Below are 19,430 nucleotides of genomic sequence, written 5' to 3' on the forward strand. Positions count from 1 at the left end.
GGATTGGGAGGAAAAAAACTACATCGATAGGCCTTTTGTAAAAAAAGTCATTTGAAAAGGGGCCAAAATGCACCCGAACAAACTAGAATACCATGTGAAAAAAATAGTAATACAATTCAAGGAGACTAGCTAGCAAGACAAGTCTAGGACTGAGTTCCGAAGCACATCCAAGCATTTTCATTTTTTTCATTTCGAGTAATGCTAGCATCAATTGCCCAAGCGCCATGTATCAATCACTCAAAGTTAGAGCCTAGCATTTCTCTTATCTTCTGGTACATGTCTTTGCAGGTCATGAATTACATGACCATAAATTTCACCTCAGGTCAATTTTAAGTATTGGATGATATGGGCAGCATAATTTTAGTCAGAGTCTATTCAATTGGTTAGACTTGTGATAAAGTGGATAGCTCAGTCATTATAATCAAAACTCAAGGGCCACAACTTTTAGGTGCTTGCTGGCTCAGTGGTTAGAGATACTACAATTTGTGAATCAAAATTGATTAGAGTACTATCATTGTCATAATAACAAATCATATATATGGTTGAAGTTCATGTGGTTGAAATCATAGAGAGGCACAGTATTTATATACCAAATAAAGAAAACACCAAGGCTAGAACATATAATCCTTTCCCTACCCCACCATCAATGGCCAATTTAACCCTTTACTTTCACCAAGCCATGTGCAAAACCCACAACATTTTTCAATTATCAACTACAAAAAAGACTACTTGGATTAAGAAATGATCTGTATCTCTGCATAAATCGAAATTCAATGATCAGTATTATATTATGATGACCAAGTTTCTCACTTTTCTGTGTGAGCTTTCTCAATTATTGATGAACCACAACAAAATGTAACACAAACAAAGAAAGAAAACTCTTCTTGTTTCCTGATGAAAGTAAGGTACCAAAAATACAATAAATACAAGGCAAAGAAGGGCCACAATCAATAAATACCTACCAAAATTCATATCAACTCACCTCATGTACACGGATTGGATCATAGGGGGTTCAAAAATTCAAAAACAATCAAGAGCAGTATTAAGTGGAAAGATAAAAAGAGAGGGGAGATGAGATATAAAGAAAGCTAATTATGGAGGAGCATTGAAAGTGTGAAGATTCTTGTAGAAAAGAGTGTTGTCCTATACTAATCATTCTATCTACTTTACCTTTAACAAACACATGAGTGGAGTGAACAATGAATCCCATACTATACAAGTGAAAAAAGTGCTTCCCTTTCCCTTCTAGTTGGTGAGCAGTCAGTATTGCCTGGCCTTGCCGACAGGATCCGCTAAATTGAGTAGCAAACCAAAATCAATGGTAAAATTAGCAGAAACTACTCCTCCACTAACTACACTCAACCATAAAGTGAAAACCCTGCTTCATTTACATACCAACTTGGTATTTTCCACATTTTTCTGCTCATTCAAACTACTTTTTGAAAAAACTCAACTAAGTTTACAATTTGAAACTGCATCATCAAGTGTAATACTTCTCCAAAACTTGGAACACTTCTGTTTTTGTACATCTCCCATGTATCATTATTTCCTATAATTCACGAAAAGCATGAGTAATTAAATTTGAATGTATCACCTGCTAGAGCCAAGAACCAGGTTGCCTGAATCCACTTTGCAGAATTCTGCAAACAAATATATTAATGTGTATATGTATGTACATAGTGAATAGAATAGAATGTACATGTTCTCTCACTTTCAAGCTATTACAACAAGGCTAGGCTCTCTCACCAGTTCAACCACTAATGAAATACATGTGTATATACACACAGCTCATATCAGTTCCCTGCAGAAAGAAAGATCTTGTATTAGGTTAACAGCTAGTGTAAATCTTTCAGCAGAAACTCAAATATGATTTGTATTTTAAAGTTGGCAATTTTCATAAAATATGGGCCCTGGTGGAGCCATTGTTAAAAGGGGATGGGGATTAAGTGTATAAGTAACAAGTGAAATAATAATGTAAAATATAACATCACCACCAGTAAAACCACCAACCTATTTTTTGTAGTCAACATTACTAGCCGAGATTTACATGCAAATTCAGTTCAAGTTCGTTGCAATATCCCTTTCAGCCATCTTATGCACCTCCTCTTGGCGACAACCCTCCTTGCTTCCATTTTGCTCAAGACTTTTTAGCAATCATGGCAGGCCTAACTGATAACTGTGCAAAACTTAAATCTTCAACGTTGAGAAATGAAGTTTGTAAGGGCCCAGTTGGAGATTAAGAATTGGAATGTTTAAAAGTTTAAACTACAAGTTACCGAAGATGATGGGAAATAACTGAGTACAAAATTCAAAACATATCAATAAATGCACAAACAGAGAGAAAAACAAAGATAGAGACACATAGACATACAGAGAGAGAGAGAGAGAGAGAGAGAGAGAGAGAAGAATGATGGGAAATAAGGCCCCTTATACCTTACTTTTTGTTGACCATGACAACTAAAGCACTGAGATGGATTCCCACTTCTCATGGTGGGCTCTTCAATTTCAGAAACTGATATACCAGCAGATATGCCTAGTTTAATCCGTGAGAAGTGCGTCTTTGGGTACAAAGATTCGCTCTCATGTTCTTACAAGGTTGACCCATGTGATGACTCAAGCCTGGTTTGCCATCCACACAACCGGTTCAAGCAACCCCATTCTGCAGCAGAAAGGAAGTGTCAAAGATCTCAAACAAATGCCACTTTTGTGTCCCCTAGGAATTTCTTTCTCAAGCAAACACAAGTTCTATACTAAACCAGGCATGTATGGTGGTCAAACATTAAGTTTTGCTACATAGTTCCATAGTTCTGGTATATAAGTATAATTCGGAAAACAACCTGAGTGCATACGATAGTTATGCATTTCAGGGTTAAGGGAAAAACACAAACAGACTACCTTAAGCAGTTAAAAGATTGAAAACACTAGATTTGAGCTGAAGTCAGATTATGAATATTTTTCTAAAAAATGTTAGGATTGTCAAATCAAAACAACTAGAAGATGCACGTTGCCACTTTCTTAACAGTCACGCACAAGAGATTAAATCATGGCAAGACACTGAGGCCACAGCAGTGCTAATTTGGACAGGTTGTACAGTAACATACTTAATCTTGCTCATCAGAACCAATTCTATGTTATTAAGCACAGGTTTGCTATCTTATATGGGTGCTTGTCTATATGTGAAACTTATCTGATTCTGAGATCTTAGGACACCATAAATGGAACTTCCTACGTATCAAATTGTCTTTATAATATAGTTTTCAGCATGGTACTTCACTTGTCTTCAAACACATTTAGCATAGAAGCCAAAATTGGCATCTCTTTGTGAAAACTTAACTCTACCTCATCAGGAAGGCCAATTAAGTCAGAATTTGACTGCATGTTCAGCACATACACAAGCCTTCCTATTTTCCTAAAAGCAGAGAAAACTAACAATTGTACATGAAAGTTTAATGATGGGCACTTCAACCAATGTTAGACTTTGGGTACACTCATTGTTAAGTTGAACTTGTGTAACGAAAAATAACTAAAACAAACATTGAAAGTCGAAAAATTGAGGAACAGGAAGGGCTGGATGTAATGAGCCATCAAATGGCCAAAAATTGGTTTGGCGTTCATTTCTCACATATTCATAACATTATTTATTATGGTAACTCTGATCCACATTATTACTGCAACATCTAGGCATCACTTCAACAATGGTGCTCCCATCCCATGTCGATTTTCTACTAAACTTTCATATACTTCTTTCATTTTCCCTCATCTTCTGAGTCAGACAAACTAGCATGCATATATGTCCATTTCACTGTCCAAATTGTTTTGATGTAATTATGTTGGGCATCCTGCAACATTGTTTTAACACTAAAACCACTATAGACATCATTAATGCATAAACTGTCAAGAAGAGAAAAAGTTAAATTTGCACACTAGTCCATATACAGCCAAATATTTTTTTTCCGAAAACTCATCTAATTCTCTAAATATTAGATTAGGAGCTAAACTAGGAGCAATAAAATAGAAGGTGTTAAATAGGAGGACTGATTCAAATTTACAATCGAGCTTCTTACCAAAAGAAAATTACAATCAAGCCAACAAAGTAAACATCTCATGCACAAGGAGGAGAACAACAACCAACAATTAACATTAACAATGGAAAAAGCTTTCCATTTTCTTTTTTTATGATTATAATGAAGAAAGTTTTGGATTTTGATGGACACCATATTAAACAAAGAGTGATATATATCTCAAATTACTCTTAAAAGATGTTACAACATATATTCAATCATTTTCCTGGACCACTTTTATGATTATAAAGATGAAAGGGCTTCTTCTTTACAAAGTACAAACCCAAGAAACTCACAATCATATTATGGCAAGAGATTGACTATTTCAGTAGAATCATGAAGATATGCCAGTTCCAGTAATACAATGTTCAAAATTCCTCCACATTATCCTTCCCTCCCAGCAATATCGCTGAATTTTTTTTAACTAGACATGAAGTATAAAAAGAAGAAAAAAGAAAAAGGAAAGAATTCAATAAATCCTACAATTACAGAATCCTAGAGGAGTCAAAAAGAAAAACATTACACTGTGGGTGCATCCGAAAAGACCTCAGTCAGCATGTCATCCTCAACGTCTGCAGTTGCAAACAGCTCTGCTTCCTTTTCTTCCTCATTAGAGAGATCCCTTCTTTCAAGTTTGGCATGAGCTGCAATGAATATCATCTTCTGTACCCTTTCCAGGCCTACCCTTGAGTGCCTATGTACACACATCCATTTCATGAAAGACCAATTGCACTTAAATCCACATGAGGTTGCATGGAGGAAGATAAGTCTCACTGCAACTCTCCCCAGTGTCTTTAACTCACTTAGACAAGTTTCCCACACAAGTCTACTGCTCTGCGGGTTTGCCATTTTCATCTTTCCAGTTACAGGATCTCGCTGTTTAACCTGAACAGCCTGAGCATAAAGCGGGTCCATTCCTTCTGTTCTCCATTTCATGAGCTCCATTAATGCAACATGAGCTTCTTCCCTGGAAACCAACCTGGTAATGAGCTTATCTACATCCTTCTCCTGCTCATGCGTCAAGAACTTGAATGGTGGAAGGTACTTTCCACTAGTGTCCCTCATCAAGTATTGTGGGTCAAGTATAAATGCAGCTGACCATGCTGGGTGGTAGTTCTTTCTGAATCGTTTTTCAACTACTTTCTCAATTGGTCCTTCAGCAATGCTGAACTTGGCACACCAATCCTTTACTTTTGTTCTCAACTCTTCCCAAAGGGGGAGGCATCGCCCAATTAATGGCCTCTCAGCCTCAATCTCCTGAGCCATCCCTCTGATTAGCTTAACTAGTGAATAAACTGCCTCTAATTCATTCCAAAATCCTTCACTTTGAATCATCCCTCCAACTTCCTTGGCAATTGGATCTTCCACACATATAACCTTATAGCAATCATCCAAGACGACCATTTGGAGTATGCGGGCACAGCTCAATATATCCTCCAGCATTGCATAAACAGGTGCAAAGTTCTTTGAAGTATCACATTTGGGTGAAGGAACTTGGAGCAACCCAGCATACTCAAGTTCCTGCATCTTGTACTTCTCAAAAGCATGCCTAACCTCAGAGGTGCTATTTACAAAATTCGCAACCTTTAAGCAATTTTCAGTGACAACCCTGAAGAGTGGAAGCTCTTTGTTAAAATCCTTAATCAAAGTAATGAACCCCTGAAGCTGACAGGACACGTTCACCATCCAATGATTCTGAATCTCCAAGTTCCTCAATGCCTTGGCCTTATACTTGTCTGCAACTATCCCCGCGCAACGCTGCACAGCATTCCCACATATACCAGTAACTGAGTCCCACAATACCTCCTCTGCATATTTTGACGAAACTGACCCACCAGTAAACACTGCCTTTTGGAAAACACTAATCCCATTGGGAAGATTAACCATGAATGTAACCATGTTTTCTTCCCCACAAGGATTCTTGCTTTTCCACCCATCAGAAGCAACTTGAAAAAACATTGCATCTCTGATCCTAGCTTCTGACTCAGCTTTGACCTCATCAAACTTTGCATCAAGCCTAGCACCCGAGAGCTCACGCTGTAACAGTGCAGGCAAGCCCACCTGGTTAAGGAAAGCCCTGAACTTGGGATGCTCGAGGCTCGAAAACGAAACCGACCCGCATGACTCGTAGAACCACTCAGACAGTAATTCAAGTGCAGAATCAATCTGCTCCTTACTAAGCGTGGCACCAGGAGACGTTTTGGGGCTCTTAAGTTTCTTCACACTATTTTCTAGCATTGCCAAAGCACCCAAATCATGTTTCCCACCCGATAACCCCACATGCTGCTGATTTGGCCCCGTACTAGTAGCAATCCCAACTGGGTTTGGAGATTGTGAGTAATTATGTTCACCGCAATAGCGGGAAGACTCGATCATAGCTAAAGAATGAACCTGTATCGAAGTAGAACTGGTATGATGAGGAGCATGAGAAATAGGACAAGGAACAGTACCCATTTGAGAGCTTCGCTTTCTGTGATTGTGCGAAGACGGAGAAGGCAAGGAAGATATCGGAACCGGCGAAACCGATGAATTGGGTCTCAAAACAGAGGCGAAATTCGGACAAGTACCCCGTTTGAGATGCTCAGAGGCGGTTCTGGACGGGTTTGAAGCGGAGAAAACGGCGTCGCAGAGCGAGCACTTTAGCTTGACAGCCTTGGGGAGGTTGGTGTTGGGGTTGCGAATGAGAATGGGTTCCAAATGAGCCCAGTACCAAGCTCCTTTGCCCTTTATGGCCTTTGTTCGAACAGTGACCAGACTGTCGTAGCGCTTGTTGAGGGCCCTGGCGGCTATGTCGTCTTGGGAGAGAGATGGGTCTGTTGGGGTTGAGTTTGTGGAGGCCATTGACTCAAAAGAGTGGAAATTGGAGAGTGAGAGTGAGTGAGTGAGAGAGAGTGAAATGATGGGTTTTCAGTGAAAGAAGCAAGCGGGTGAAACTGAAGCAGTGTGGGGTTGGTGAGGTTGGCCTATCATGGTGGTGGGTTTGGGGCATTTAGCGGGAAAGTGAGGGCGAAGGTGAAATGGGTTTTGGGTTTGGATTGAAACAGAGTTCCATGGCGATCTTGGTGAGTGAAAAAAGATGAGAGCTTGAAGTTTGAAATGGGTTCTGAAGGGTGTGATGTGAGGTTTGTGAAATTCTCTGCAACTCACCTGCACAACTGCTCAACTGCACGTTCAACACAGAACACACACAACAGAAATGAGGGAGTAACGGAGACATACATATAGTGCAGACTCTGCATACTCGAGAGCGAGAGAGAGAGAGAGAGAGGAATTTTATTCGACATAATCAAAATATGAGTTTTTTTCTATTTTATTCTTCTGACCAACAATTTTTCCTTTTTTGTTTTTTTTTTCCAATCCCTCCTCTCTATGATCATTTTTGTTCAAGTCTGTCAAATGTCAACAGTGTGCAGTATTTTCACCTCCTACTTTTTTTTGCCTAATTTTTCACCTTCTTCTATTCAACTTTCTCACATCTGTTAATCGGAGTGGTCTATTTTTAGGTCATCGTTTAAAGATTATCTCGATAAAAAATAAATCAAATTGAAAGTCGTTTAGTTATTTAAATGTTAATTACCACATTATTAATCAAATGATTATGCAATTTGTAATTTGAAATTATTTTTGCATGAATAATCCTTAAACGATCTCGAAACTAAAATGATCTAATTATCGTACCTTCTATAATGGAGAGAGGAAAGTATAGTGCTTAAGAGGAATGTAGTTATAGCATTCATCTTCTTGGTGTTTGACAAAAATGGAACAAAACGTTTTTGCGGAATTACAAAAATTAGTATGACTGCAAATCTTTATCACATACATTTAATGCATTTTTATTTGTATTTTTTTTAAGTGAAATGGAGAATCTCTTGACTTTTTAATGTGTTTTTTTTTTTTACTTCTAAAATATTGTTGTTAATTGAAACTTACAAGTTTAGTGACAGAGCGCTTATCTTTACATTTCTCTTTCAACAACCTATCCTTTTCGACGAAAAATATTATCCAATAAATATGAGATTGAAAAAGTTCAAATAAAGTATTTATCCTTGGTGTTGAATCGTATTTCTCTTATATTCATCAGCATAAAACAAAATAATCAAACGCAACTCCTACATAATTAGAATGTTGTTTAGCCTAATTGTGTCACAAATACAAAGTAGTGTTTGTATTTTATATTTTACATGTCAGATTGTAGATAAGTTTAAATTTCCCTCTCTCTTTTTTTCCTACCTTCAAATAATAAATTTATTGCTCTAAAAAGCACTATTTTTTTTAAGTATAATCAAATTAGGTAGTTTATGATTGCTCCAGTTCATTTTGAAGTATGAGCTCATTTCCATTTGTACGAAGATTCATGTACTAAATAGTATATATAGTATCTTTATAGACCAGATACATAATATATATCTTGTATACAAGTCGATAGGTGCAAATGCATATTAGGTTAATTGACCAAGATAGTTTGCTCGTCTCCTTGCTCCGAGTTCGAATCTCCTTCTCGCAGTTTATAATAGTTTTGAATTTTTTGTCAAATAGTACATAAATAAATACGTTATTTAATGTGTTTTTTTTCTTCATTTTGTCATTTTTGTTGTCTTCTACCTTTCATCAAATGTCATACAATAATTTTTTTTTATATACAGTGGACTACACGTCGTACATGATTTCAATAAGCTCTTGTCTTTAAGGTAGTTGGAAAATCAAATCGTATCACTAATAAACATAATCTCACAGTATTCTGTATGTTTATGTTTATATATCCACATTAACCATTTAAATAATTGGATTGAAATTTACCGCTCGATTAGCTAAAAGAATCATCAGCTTTTGTTTTTTCAAACTCAAATACATTAAAAGCTAGATCTCCTATGAATCTTAAGACCATACAAATTAAAATAAACTCTATCGAGGGAAATGATGAAACCAAACACACATGAGTTGTTATAACTGTGTCTTTTTTTTTCTTCTTCTTCTTTTTTTATGTGTCAACTAGTCCGCAACCATATTAGCCTCTATGTAGATATGAGTAATAGTGATTTAGTTAAATTTCCCAAGAAGCTGCCAAATATATTTTGCAATTGGTCTTAAACTCCATTGTGAATTTGCTCGTTACGTAATAATTTGTATAAATACTTTAAAATCGTTCTCAATTTTCACCTTCAACATCTTCAAATGATTGACCCATGTCAAAACTTGCTTGATCATCATCTTTTGTTATGGTAATATATAACAAGATTATTAGTTAACCGAACTTATATAATTTGTAAAACTAATATATAAGGATCGATGCCGGAACCAAAATCCTTGTGTTTTTATTTTTATTTTGTAATTAAGCTAGTTTAAATAGCATAAAAATCATACTCGAACCAAATTAACTATTTGATGATCATGCTTAGGAGTTGGGTGGAGTGGTTACAAGTGTGACCCATAAGGTTTCACTATTTTAGGTTTAATTTACATGTGATGTTTCCCAACAAAAGGAGAATGAATTGCAGAACAAGTAATTTATGGAAGAAATTATTGGGACAGATATTTAAAAAAAAAGAGAAGTTCATGAAAAATAAATAAAAAATAAAAGAGACAAATATGTGGTGGATGTGTGGAAAAGTCAACAAAGTAGCCCTAATGGCATTTTCACCTAAAGCATATGGTGCTGTCCAACCTAAAGCTTTACACAATTTTAAGATCTAGGGTCTATTTCAAATTTCCAAAACAGAAAGGTTTTGGAAAAATATCGAATTTGAAGCTTGGATTGGATCCATCATCCATCCATGAACCATTAAATCATTAAAAATATGAATTTTCCATTTTCAGCAACAGAATCTGAACCATTGAACCAAACCATATAAAAACCAAACAATCATCTCAATCCGGATAATTATTTTATGACTTTGGTCTGGCTTGCCTTGGGTTGAGAAAATGATAGAAGTAGGTTGTGGGCTAGCCTAGCAGGCTGCTTGCATTGCATGAATATTTTGGGCCAAAAAATAAATTGAAAAGATGCATATTATTATATCTATTGAGACATATCATCCTTATAATAATTTTCCCACTAGCATTATTTTTGACTCATTATTTTGCACACCTGTTTCATATGTCACCTGTGGAACCCAACCGTATGGAATTATAATAAACTTTTTCATAAAATTTAAATAAGTGGAACACCTTTTACTCTACGTTATCGGCCTCGTTTATTTTCATTTTAACACAAAAAATAAAGTGGATTATTATGTCTTCAAAATTCTGTTGGATCATTTCATAAACAATTATTTTATTTTATGGGCCACTTACAAAAAAGTCTATGAATGGCTCAGAGAGAGCCCACTCAGAAAGCCTGCATATTTTCATCACTTTGGACGAACTGGCCCATTTACACTGCTTCCTTTCATGGGCCACTTGCAAAATTTTACACCTCACAATTTTTATTTTATTTTTTGGTGTGTAAAAATCACCCTAGCCGACAACAAAAAGAAGCAAAAGATTTGGGGTCAAAATTAAATAACTTCTCGAATCTATCTAATATTGATTTAGAAATCAGATTGGTTTTCAATGTTTGCCAAAATAAAAATTGAATTCCCCTGCACCCGAGCTTTTAGTTTCGAGATTGGCGTCAGCGTTCAAATAAACATTTTGCGCGTCTAGTCTCCTTATGACACGTGTCTGAGTCAAAGGGGCATCAAACTGCCCGGGAAACATTAATAACGAGCCGCCACATGTGATTACATAACACGGTTGCATATAATGGCCGTGTTACCGTGAGTGACCTAACCTCGAGGGGAGAATTAGGGTTTTAAGAGCCGAAGCGAGAACCCTTGCCCAGGGTTTTAGACAAAGTTCCGAACATCGCTGTGCTGTGTGAGCCAACCATACAGTAACAATGGGATTTTGGGGTCAGCCTTCTTTCATTTTGTTTCATTATTGAATTTTCATCATGTCTTTAATGTTAGCATGTTAATGTTCTATGAATTTCCCAATATTTCTTGAAATCGTAAGAAAATAAAATGGAAATTCTTCGATTTCTCAGAAACTGAAATTTTTGATAATATGGGTAACTCTAGTCCCTGTTTGGCTTGTGAGGAATCGTAGGCAAAAAATTGAAAGGTAGAATTTGGGGTTGGGATAGAATGGGGGATGCGTGATACTAAGCTCTACTTGCATAAACTCTGTTCCTTTAGCTATCGAATGCAGCATCACATTTATATAATTTTTGGATTGAATTTGAACCATAGGAATTGAAGTCAAACCGGACGAACCATATGGTTATCAATCCGATGAATTTAAAGGAAGGCTTCACATTACTCAGGTACTTTGATTATTTATTTATTTTTAAATTGTAAATTTTCAAAACTTTTGGTTGTTACGAGCACTCTAATAATGGGTGTGGTATAATGGTCAATTTGCTTGTTACTCTGTGTTGATATATCAGGCGACTTTAGGCCTTGGTGAATCGAAGGAGAGGAGCATAGTTCAGTGCTCCATGGGATATAAGAGTCCAATCTTTTTGTGTTCCTTGTTACCAAATAAGAATGAATCATGTCCGTTGGATCTTGAATTCGAGGGTGTTGATGGTTTGATAGACTTCTCGGTGATTGGCAAGCGGAGTGTCCATCTCTCTGGTTACTTTGTGGATGATGACAGAGATGCCAGAGATGACTATGAATCGTATGTACTTACTTTACTACTGATAATTTTTTCTATGTAGGGTTTTCCTCATTTTTAACGGTTATTTTTATCTCTCTTACAACATTTTCAGGGATTCTTTTGGGGAGGATATTGCTGAAACTGAGTCGGAGTCATCAGAATACGACAGTGACGATGCTTATGATGATGGATTTATTGACGATGAAGATCTGGACATTTACCCGCCCTCACCTGTTCCCAATAGCGGAGGTACATTGGCCTACTGGATTCCATTTTCTATTTCACTAGCATAGGATTCTAAGGTTCATTTTCTCCTTTTGTTTTCGTCACAGCCACGTCTGTCAGTTGGAAGTGTAGGCTCTATTAAATATGTTTTGAATGACTTGGCATAGCTTTTTTTTATGACTTTCACCACTGGTTTGCATATTGGATCTGATATGAGAAAGCATAAAATAATAAAAAATTATTTGTCAAAAGTTTGATTATTCTCAATATGTTAAACTTAAGCTAGATCTTTGACTAGCATTTTTGTGTACTCTAAACCATTGATTTGATATTATTACCACACTATGTTATCCTTCAAAATCTGGTCTTTTTGTTTAAAAAGTAGTATTGCGCTGCTGGGATAGTGTGTATCTGTGCTTTATTCATGGTTGTCACTTATTCAGTGCACCAGACTGTTGGATCTGATGTCAGGTCAGTATGATGATGTAAGATAGTGCTTGACTCGGGGTTTTATTTTGCTTAAATTTTAGTTGTAATTGAGGAGATAGAGGATGATGAGAAACCTACGAATGGAAACATCCAGTCCAAACGACTACTAAAAAAGAATAAATCAAGTTGCTTGGAGGACAAAAACTCTCAACATCAAATTGTTTCCAAGAGAAATGCTGGCGTACCTGTTCTGGAGAGTGAAGATGAAGATGGCTTTCCAATATCCACCAAGCAGAAAAGCAACTTCCATATTGAGAAGCCTGAAGCAGCAACAGAACAGGAAGAAAACAAAATATCTGAGAAAAGCAAGAAAAAGAAAGTGAAAGATGGTGATGATACTGCTGGGTTAAAAAGGAAAGTTGACGATGTTGACCAAGATGGTCAGCCAGAAAGGTCGGTAATTCAATTTATCCATTTCACGTGTTAGCTGTTTGTTGGTGGTAAGCATGGAAGTTGACAATTAACAATGATTCAAGAACTTTGTTTTTGTTGTCTTTTTCCTGAGGTGCTCACCAAATTCTCAGTTTTTAAAAAGTATTTCCTTAAATGATGTCAGGCGAAAGAAAAATAAGAAGAAGAAGAAGCTGAGAGAGCAAGCTAAAGAGGGAAATGCAGATGAAGTCAATGCTTGCACTGACAATGAAAAGCAACCTGAGATCTACAAGAGCCAAGATATTAACCAGGCTTTGCCAGTTAAGAAGTGAGTTTTGCTACATCATCTTTTTTGGTTTCAAAGTTGCATTTATATTTTAATTTCGTTGAGCCAGGAATTGAAATTACCCATCCCCTCTAATATATTGATTCTTTAGATTTGAATATCAACTTGTTTAAGGAATGAGGCTTAGAACAATCAGACGTTGGCTTTGTGCTTCTTTTTCTATCCATAACTTGGGCTTTTATTAATTTTTTTTTTCTTCTTCTTTTTAATAATATCTTGCATGTCCAACTCACTATATCCTTTACTAAGAAGTCCAGTCAATTTCTACCAGAGAGATTGAATGCTTGGATAATACCCTTACTAATGGCTTAGACTTGCTATCCACTATTATTTTTCTTGTGCATGCGCACATTTGCTTTCTTGTTCCTACATTGATCAATAAGTATATTGCCTGTTTGCATGGACAGGGGCTCTGACATCAACATGGATTCTTTTCCTGGTGAAAATCACACAGAGGAGAAAAAGAAGCAGAAAAAGAAGAAGAAAGCCCAGGAGAGTGGAACAAAAGTGGATCAAACTGTTGCTAACACGGAAGATCCAAATGAACCTACTTGGGAGAAAACCAATGGCAAGCCATCTAAAGTGAGAACCTTTGGAAATGGATTTGTTATCGAGGACCTATCTATGGGCCAACCAGATGGCAAAAGAGCTTCTCCAGGACAAAAGGTAAGTTTTAGCCCTTGGGCATGTTTACATGTACCTTTTAATGGATTTATGACACAAATATTTATTGGTTTACAGGTCAGTGTTCGCTACATTGGCAAGCTAAAAAATGGAAAAATATTTGACTCAAACGTGGGAGGACCACCCTTCAAATTCCGCTTAGGTACCATTAATTCCATTTGATAGATATCAAGAAAGAACTCGACTTCAGTATGTGTGTTACCTTATTGTCTTTTGGTTGTGCAGGTATAGGTCAAGTTATATCAGGCTGGGATGTTGGGGTTAATGGTAATTCTCTAAGATGTCAAAATCTTTACTTAAATCTGATTTTCGGTTTTAACTAAGCAGTTAATTGTTGCATCTTTTAATGCATATCTACCTCCCTCCAGGTATGCGTGTTGGGGACAAAAGAAGACTCACTATTCCACCAGAAATGGGGTATGTCATGATCATAATTTTGTCTGTTGAGCTTGTTGTCCACTTTTCCATTTCTGCCAAACTTATTTACATGTTTCTTTTTTATGCAGTTATGGACGTGAACGTACTGGAAAAATACCACCAAACTCATGGCTTGTGTTTGATGTTGAGTTGGTTGCTGTTAATTGATTCAGCTGTGGAGATGTTCGTTCCCCTTCCAATTTTGAATATCTTTTTGTCCTGCTGGGAAAACCAGTCTTGAAAACTACAATATACTCCGTTTCTTCTGTCTTAGAGAGTTGCATCTCTCTAGGCCTCGGTTTCCAACTTAGCCGTTGCAGCATATTTAAGTATTTGTCGATTTTGGAATTGTTTATAAGAGCAGTTGATGCGGCTAAGAACATTTCATGATTTCCATGTTTGTACTTTGCCCTTCTAGTTTTCTTCCATGGTTTTAATCATAAATTATTATTATTGAAAATGCTTTTAAAATATTTCTAACGATGCCCAATTCAGCATTTTGACTTAAGCGGGCACGGAAAGCTTTCCAAATCAGAAGTATTTCCTGGCAAGCTTTTTTTTTTTTTTTTTTCTCCATTCATATTTTGACAAGAATAAAATTAATACGTCTGTGGTGACTATTCCTATTTTTATTTAAACGAAGGGGAGTCAATTCAATTGATACTGGCAAACTTACTAGAATATGTTAGAAATATTTACACTTGGGACTTACAAAAATATTTATGGTAACAAAATTCCCTTTTTAACTTAAAACGAAAATTAAAAAGAAACTATATGAAGGAATCACAAGAAATAAATTATCCAATTATCTTTTTGTTGGCCCAATTAAAAACAATGCTCTGCTTCAGTGCTATAAGAGATGCGCGAAAACGACTTTTGTATGGTTTTTTTGGGATGAACAAGAGAGAGAGAGAGAGAGAGAGAGAGAGAGAGAGAGAGAGAGAGGATTGGATTGGACTGGACTGTATTGATGCTTCGGAAGAAAATAATCAAAGTGTATCTTTAACAAGATTTCAAGATTTTGTCTTAACCCATAAAGACTCGAGCAATATCGAGAAGACTCAACATTGCATTGCATCACCAAGAAAGCTGAAATAGAAACACACCTAGATAACAGATTCATTAATAGTTGCTGATTTCCTCACCAAGATCCTATAGTAACTAGCAGTAAGGACAACGGCTATGCAAAATTACATGCTTGGTTGGTAATACCAAAAACCAGAAAGGCTTATTTAACAACTAGGGTTTTAAGATTCCAGCACTCCTATCAGTATGGTTCCACTGGTACTCTGAATTTCGATCCGGCATAGACTGCTGCAGATCCAAGCTCCTCTTCTATCCTAAGAAGCTGCAAAACACCCAACAAGAAAAGCAGAAAATAGTTAGAGAGAACAAAGAAGCAAGTTAACAAGAAGATGGGCGCACAAAGTTTTACCTGGTTGTATTTAGCAAGCCGCTCTGATCTGCAAGGAGCTCCAGTCTTAATTTGGCCCTGTTTGATCAAACAAGGATGCATAGGCCAAATCAGTTTAAGTAACAGGCTAGTCCAAAGCTTGGACGACAATATCCCAATACAATTCTAACACTAAATTATAAAGTACAAGGTAGACTTATATAGCATCCAGGTCAGACCCTAGCACTTACCGTCGACAGCCCAACAGAAAGGTCAGCAATGAAAGTATCCTCAGTTTCACCACTGTAAAAGTAAACAGATAAACCAAATTAGCAAAAGATTATGTGTATCAAGAGATGAATGAAAATAACGAAAAATGGGATACCTTCGGTGACTTGCCATGACACCCCAGCCAGCACGTTTTGACATTTTCACTGCTTCAATACTTTCAGTTACTGAACCAATTTGATTCACCTAAACAAACAAAAAATAAAGAGACGAGGTGTCATCACTGGTCACTAGTCATCCACAGAAATCCATAAACTATTAATAACCTGGATGAAAGATGAAAGTAGCAGCATTAGCCACCTATAAATCATGAAGGATTGGATCCAAAATCAAGGAAAGAAAGGGGCCGAAATTACTACCTTCAAAAGAAGAGCATTGCAGGACTTCTCCTTGATTGCTTTCTCCACTCGCTGCAGTAAGCACAATGAACAAAGAAATGTCAAGACCACCTTTTCTATGATTCATCACACATAATGTGATACGTGTAGCAGTATAATAATAAAATCTACTTGCCTTTGGATTTGTGACAAGGAGATCATCGCCAACAATTTGCACTTGCTCACCAATTTCAGCAGTCATCTTTGCATAGTGTTCCCAATCATCTTGATCAAAGGGATCTTCAATCGACACAATTGGATATTCAGTAACAAATGACTTGTAAACATTCTTCAGACTGTCTCCTGATATTTTTTGTGATCCATCATTTTTCTGCAGCATAAAACTAAGTAGTTCAGCCAGCTAACCCAACATAAGAGATAATAAATCCATATAATTAGTATATAGAAAAAATAATTATCCATGTGTAGCCAAATATGTTGTAATTTAGTTACCTCTTCCTTGAAATTCAAGTCATAAGTCTTATCCTTGTTATCATAGAATTCTGAAGCAGCAACATCCATCCCAATGACAACCTTTCCAGTATATCCAGCTTTAGCTATGGCTGTCTTCAGCAGTTCAAGACCCTCTTTGTTTTCCTATAAAGGGAAACATCAAAAGAATTATTCCACTGTCCAGCCAAAATTCAATAAGGAAAAAAACAATTCTCATTTTCTACATGAGCAGAAGTTAATCTGTTATACGAAGACATGTACCCTGGAAACTTAGTAAATTAAATTACCACCATTCAAATAATTAAGCCAGTAAAGAACACAAAAACAAAAAGCCACTCTAAGTTGTCTTGTTTTGTTAATATTTTTACATACCTGAATATTAGGTGCAAAGCCGCCTTCATCCCCAACATTCGTGGCATCTTGTCCATACTTCTTCTTAATTACAGCCTGGATGAGAAACCAAGTGGAAACTTGATGAGGCCTGCAAAGGAGGTCATTCTATTATACAAAATCTGCAAAATAAAATAGTAATACCTTCAGGTGATGATACACTTCTACACCCATCTTCATGGCTTCCTTGAAAGACGATGCTCCAACAGGGAGAATCATGAATTCCTGTCACAGAAGAAATAATAAGAATAAAAATTGCAAGGGGCACTAATTTCTCATACCATAAGAGAAAATACTAACAGATTATTCAAGAACAAAAAGAGAAACACGAAATCAACATTAACCTGCATTGCTAGTTTATTGCCTGCATGAGAACCTCCATTAATGACATTAAATGCAGGTACAGGTAGCACCAAGGTCTTGTTTCCAGCAAGATTGGCAATGTGCTGCAATGTAAAAAGAAAAAGCACTATTAAGAGTGAACCTGAGACATGCCTTTAACTAAATGAAATGGCAGGGTACTACTCTCCCTGGAAACAAACCTTGTAAAGAGGGATCTTGTTCACAATGGCACCCGCTTTGCAGACAGCAAGAGACACTGCCAGTATAGCATTTGCTCCAAGCTAAAATAATAAAAGTGAGAAGAAACCAGAATTAGCATGCAACAAATTAGACCGAAGTGCGGCAATAAGAGAGGAAGAAGAAGCAAGAAGAAAAAAACATTAATATACCTTCTGTTTGCACCAACCCCATTCGTTAACAGTTCCATCAAGCTGTTGTACCATATAATTGTCAATTTTGGTCTGCTCTGTTGGGTCCTGTGATGCACACAACAAGCAAGAAGAAAATTAATAACCAATTGCCTTTCACTGGAATAGGAATAGAATACAATCTAAATATGGTACCTTTCCAATCAAAGCAGGTCCAATGATCGAATTCACATTCTCCACAGCCTAAACACAAGATTAAATTGCAATTATCAACTTTGCTCCATTTAAACGAAAAACGAAATCAAAATGATATAGAGTAACATTATACAGAATTCGCAGAGTCAAAATCTAATACTGAACAATAACCACATACTTTAAGGACACCTTTCCCAAGATAATCCGATCCACCATCTCTCAACTCCAGGGCTTCATAGATACCTTTTCAATCATATAATATAACAACAAAATATTAGCGAGAAAGAACTACAACTAGAACCATGATGATAGGCACTCAAATAAGTTCAAATTAAACCTACTTTACAGCATAAATAGAAAAATGTAAAGAAATGAAGTGCAAACACCTCACTAATGAAGTGCGAAAACACAGACGTAAAGGAATATATAAAGATATATTGTTCTTAAAACCTAACTCTCCAACATAACCAGCAAACTCAGGAACAATCAGAGCATAAGACTAAAACAAATGAAGAGGAAGGGGAACACTCTATGGTTTTTACCTGTGGAAGCTCCACTTGGAACAGCTGCTCTTGCGTAGGTTCCATCGAAGAGTGTAACATCAACCTTAAATACACACACATTCAGTCATCATCAATCTTACATTTGAATCCAACTGAAAAAAGAAAAAGAAAAAAACATGTTTGGTTGCTCAGAAATCCAGCCTCTTACTAAAATTTAATTTTGTTTTTTCACATTTTCTCATAAACCAAACAGACAGTGCTGACCAAAAAAGAAAAAAACAGACAGTGAAGAGGGAAAAAAAGAAAAAAGAAAACAGATAACTTAAAATGAGATGGAAAATAAGCAAATCGGATGGCAGAGAATGAGAGAAACTCACTTCGACGGTGGGATTTCCACGGCTGTCGAAGATTTGCCGGGCTTTAACAAGCTTGATCGTCGTGGCCATTGTAACATCAACTTCAACTGCAACTGCAACTGCAACTGCAACTCTCTCACTCTTTTTCACTCTTTGTATTTATCGAAGACTTTCTAGAGAAAGTGATGAGATGTGGTAAATATAGAGGTGGGATCCCGTGGGCGTGAAGCGCGGTCAATGAAATCGCTACCGTTGATCGTTCAAAAAGTGCAAGCGATGTGGACGGTAGGTGATTTCTTTCTTGCGAATCACGGACTGCCTACTTAGTCTCTGTGGGCCCGGAGGGGCATATGAGAAGGAATATGCGGTTGCCCACTGCCCCTTGCCCAAGAAATTACATTACTCAATGACATGATAAAAAAGAAGGGTAAATTTGGAATTTGAGGGTGGCTTTTTGTCAAAAGGTTTGATTTGGGCGCACCCAGATTTGATAAACCGGGGCCAGTTAAATGGTTTTTCCAATTTCGTCC

At 36.7% G+C, this 19,430-nt stretch overlaps 3 protein-coding genes across 9 annotated transcripts; 1 reads left to right on the forward strand and 2 right to left on the reverse strand.

The window, feature by feature from the left end:
* On the reverse strand, window positions 728–7,713 carry LOC18785324. 7 transcript variants are annotated; one of them, XM_020558506.1, is made up of 6 exons: window positions 4,585–7,713; window positions 2,434–2,659; window positions 2,011–2,193; window positions 1,747–1,801; window positions 1,595–1,640; window positions 731–1,292 (listed from the first exon to the last, which is right to left on the reverse strand). In XM_020558506.1, exons 1-2 carry the CDS (start codon window positions 6,900–6,902, stop codon window positions 2,614–2,616), a joined length of 2,364 nt encoding a protein of 787 aa, XP_020414095.1. In that variant the 5' UTR covers window positions 6,903–7,713; the 3' UTR covers window positions 731–1,292; window positions 1,595–1,640; window positions 1,747–1,801; window positions 2,011–2,193; window positions 2,434–2,613. The 7 variants fall into 7 exon arrangements, with proteins under 7 accessions (XP_020414094.1, XP_020414095.1, XP_020414093.1 ...); XM_020558505.1 differs by having other exon boundaries at window positions 728–1,640; XM_020558504.1 differs by lacking the exon at window positions 731–1,292 and having other exon boundaries at window positions 1,618–1,801; window positions 2,011–2,176; window positions 2,439–2,659.
* Window positions 10,783–14,695, forward strand: LOC18785481 (peptidyl-prolyl cis-trans isomerase FKBP53). The gene is made up of 11 exons (XM_007219617.2): window positions 10,783–10,951; window positions 11,291–11,364; window positions 11,488–11,723; window positions 11,815–11,951; window positions 12,458–12,809; window positions 12,973–13,116; window positions 13,542–13,800; window positions 13,876–13,960; window positions 14,044–14,085; window positions 14,187–14,235; window positions 14,325–14,695. Exons 1-11 carry the CDS (start codon window positions 10,939–10,941, stop codon window positions 14,401–14,403), a joined length of 1,470 nt encoding a protein of 489 aa, XP_007219679.1. The 5' UTR covers window positions 10,783–10,938; the 3' UTR covers window positions 14,404–14,695.
* Window positions 15,183–19,171, reverse strand: LOC18786228 (enolase). Its single transcript, XM_007217944.2, has 16 exons — window positions 18,922–19,171; window positions 18,584–18,647; window positions 18,220–18,284; window positions 18,042–18,089; window positions 17,868–17,954; window positions 17,679–17,759; window positions 17,481–17,582; window positions 17,281–17,361; window positions 17,119–17,193; window positions 16,747–16,890; window positions 16,430–16,624; window positions 16,276–16,326; window positions 16,014–16,102; window positions 15,880–15,931; window positions 15,671–15,727; window positions 15,183–15,583 (listed from the first exon to the last, which is right to left on the reverse strand). Exons 1-16 carry the CDS (start codon window positions 18,988–18,990, stop codon window positions 15,503–15,505), a joined length of 1,341 nt encoding a protein of 446 aa, XP_007218006.1. The 5' UTR covers window positions 18,991–19,171; the 3' UTR covers window positions 15,183–15,502.

This window comes from Prunus persica, chromosome G2 (genome assembly GCF_000346465.2).
Source record: "Prunus persica cultivar Lovell chromosome G2, Prunus_persica_NCBIv2, whole genome shotgun sequence".
In the NCBI taxonomy this organism is placed as follows: domain Eukaryota; kingdom Viridiplantae; phylum Streptophyta; class Magnoliopsida; order Rosales; family Rosaceae; genus Prunus; species Prunus persica.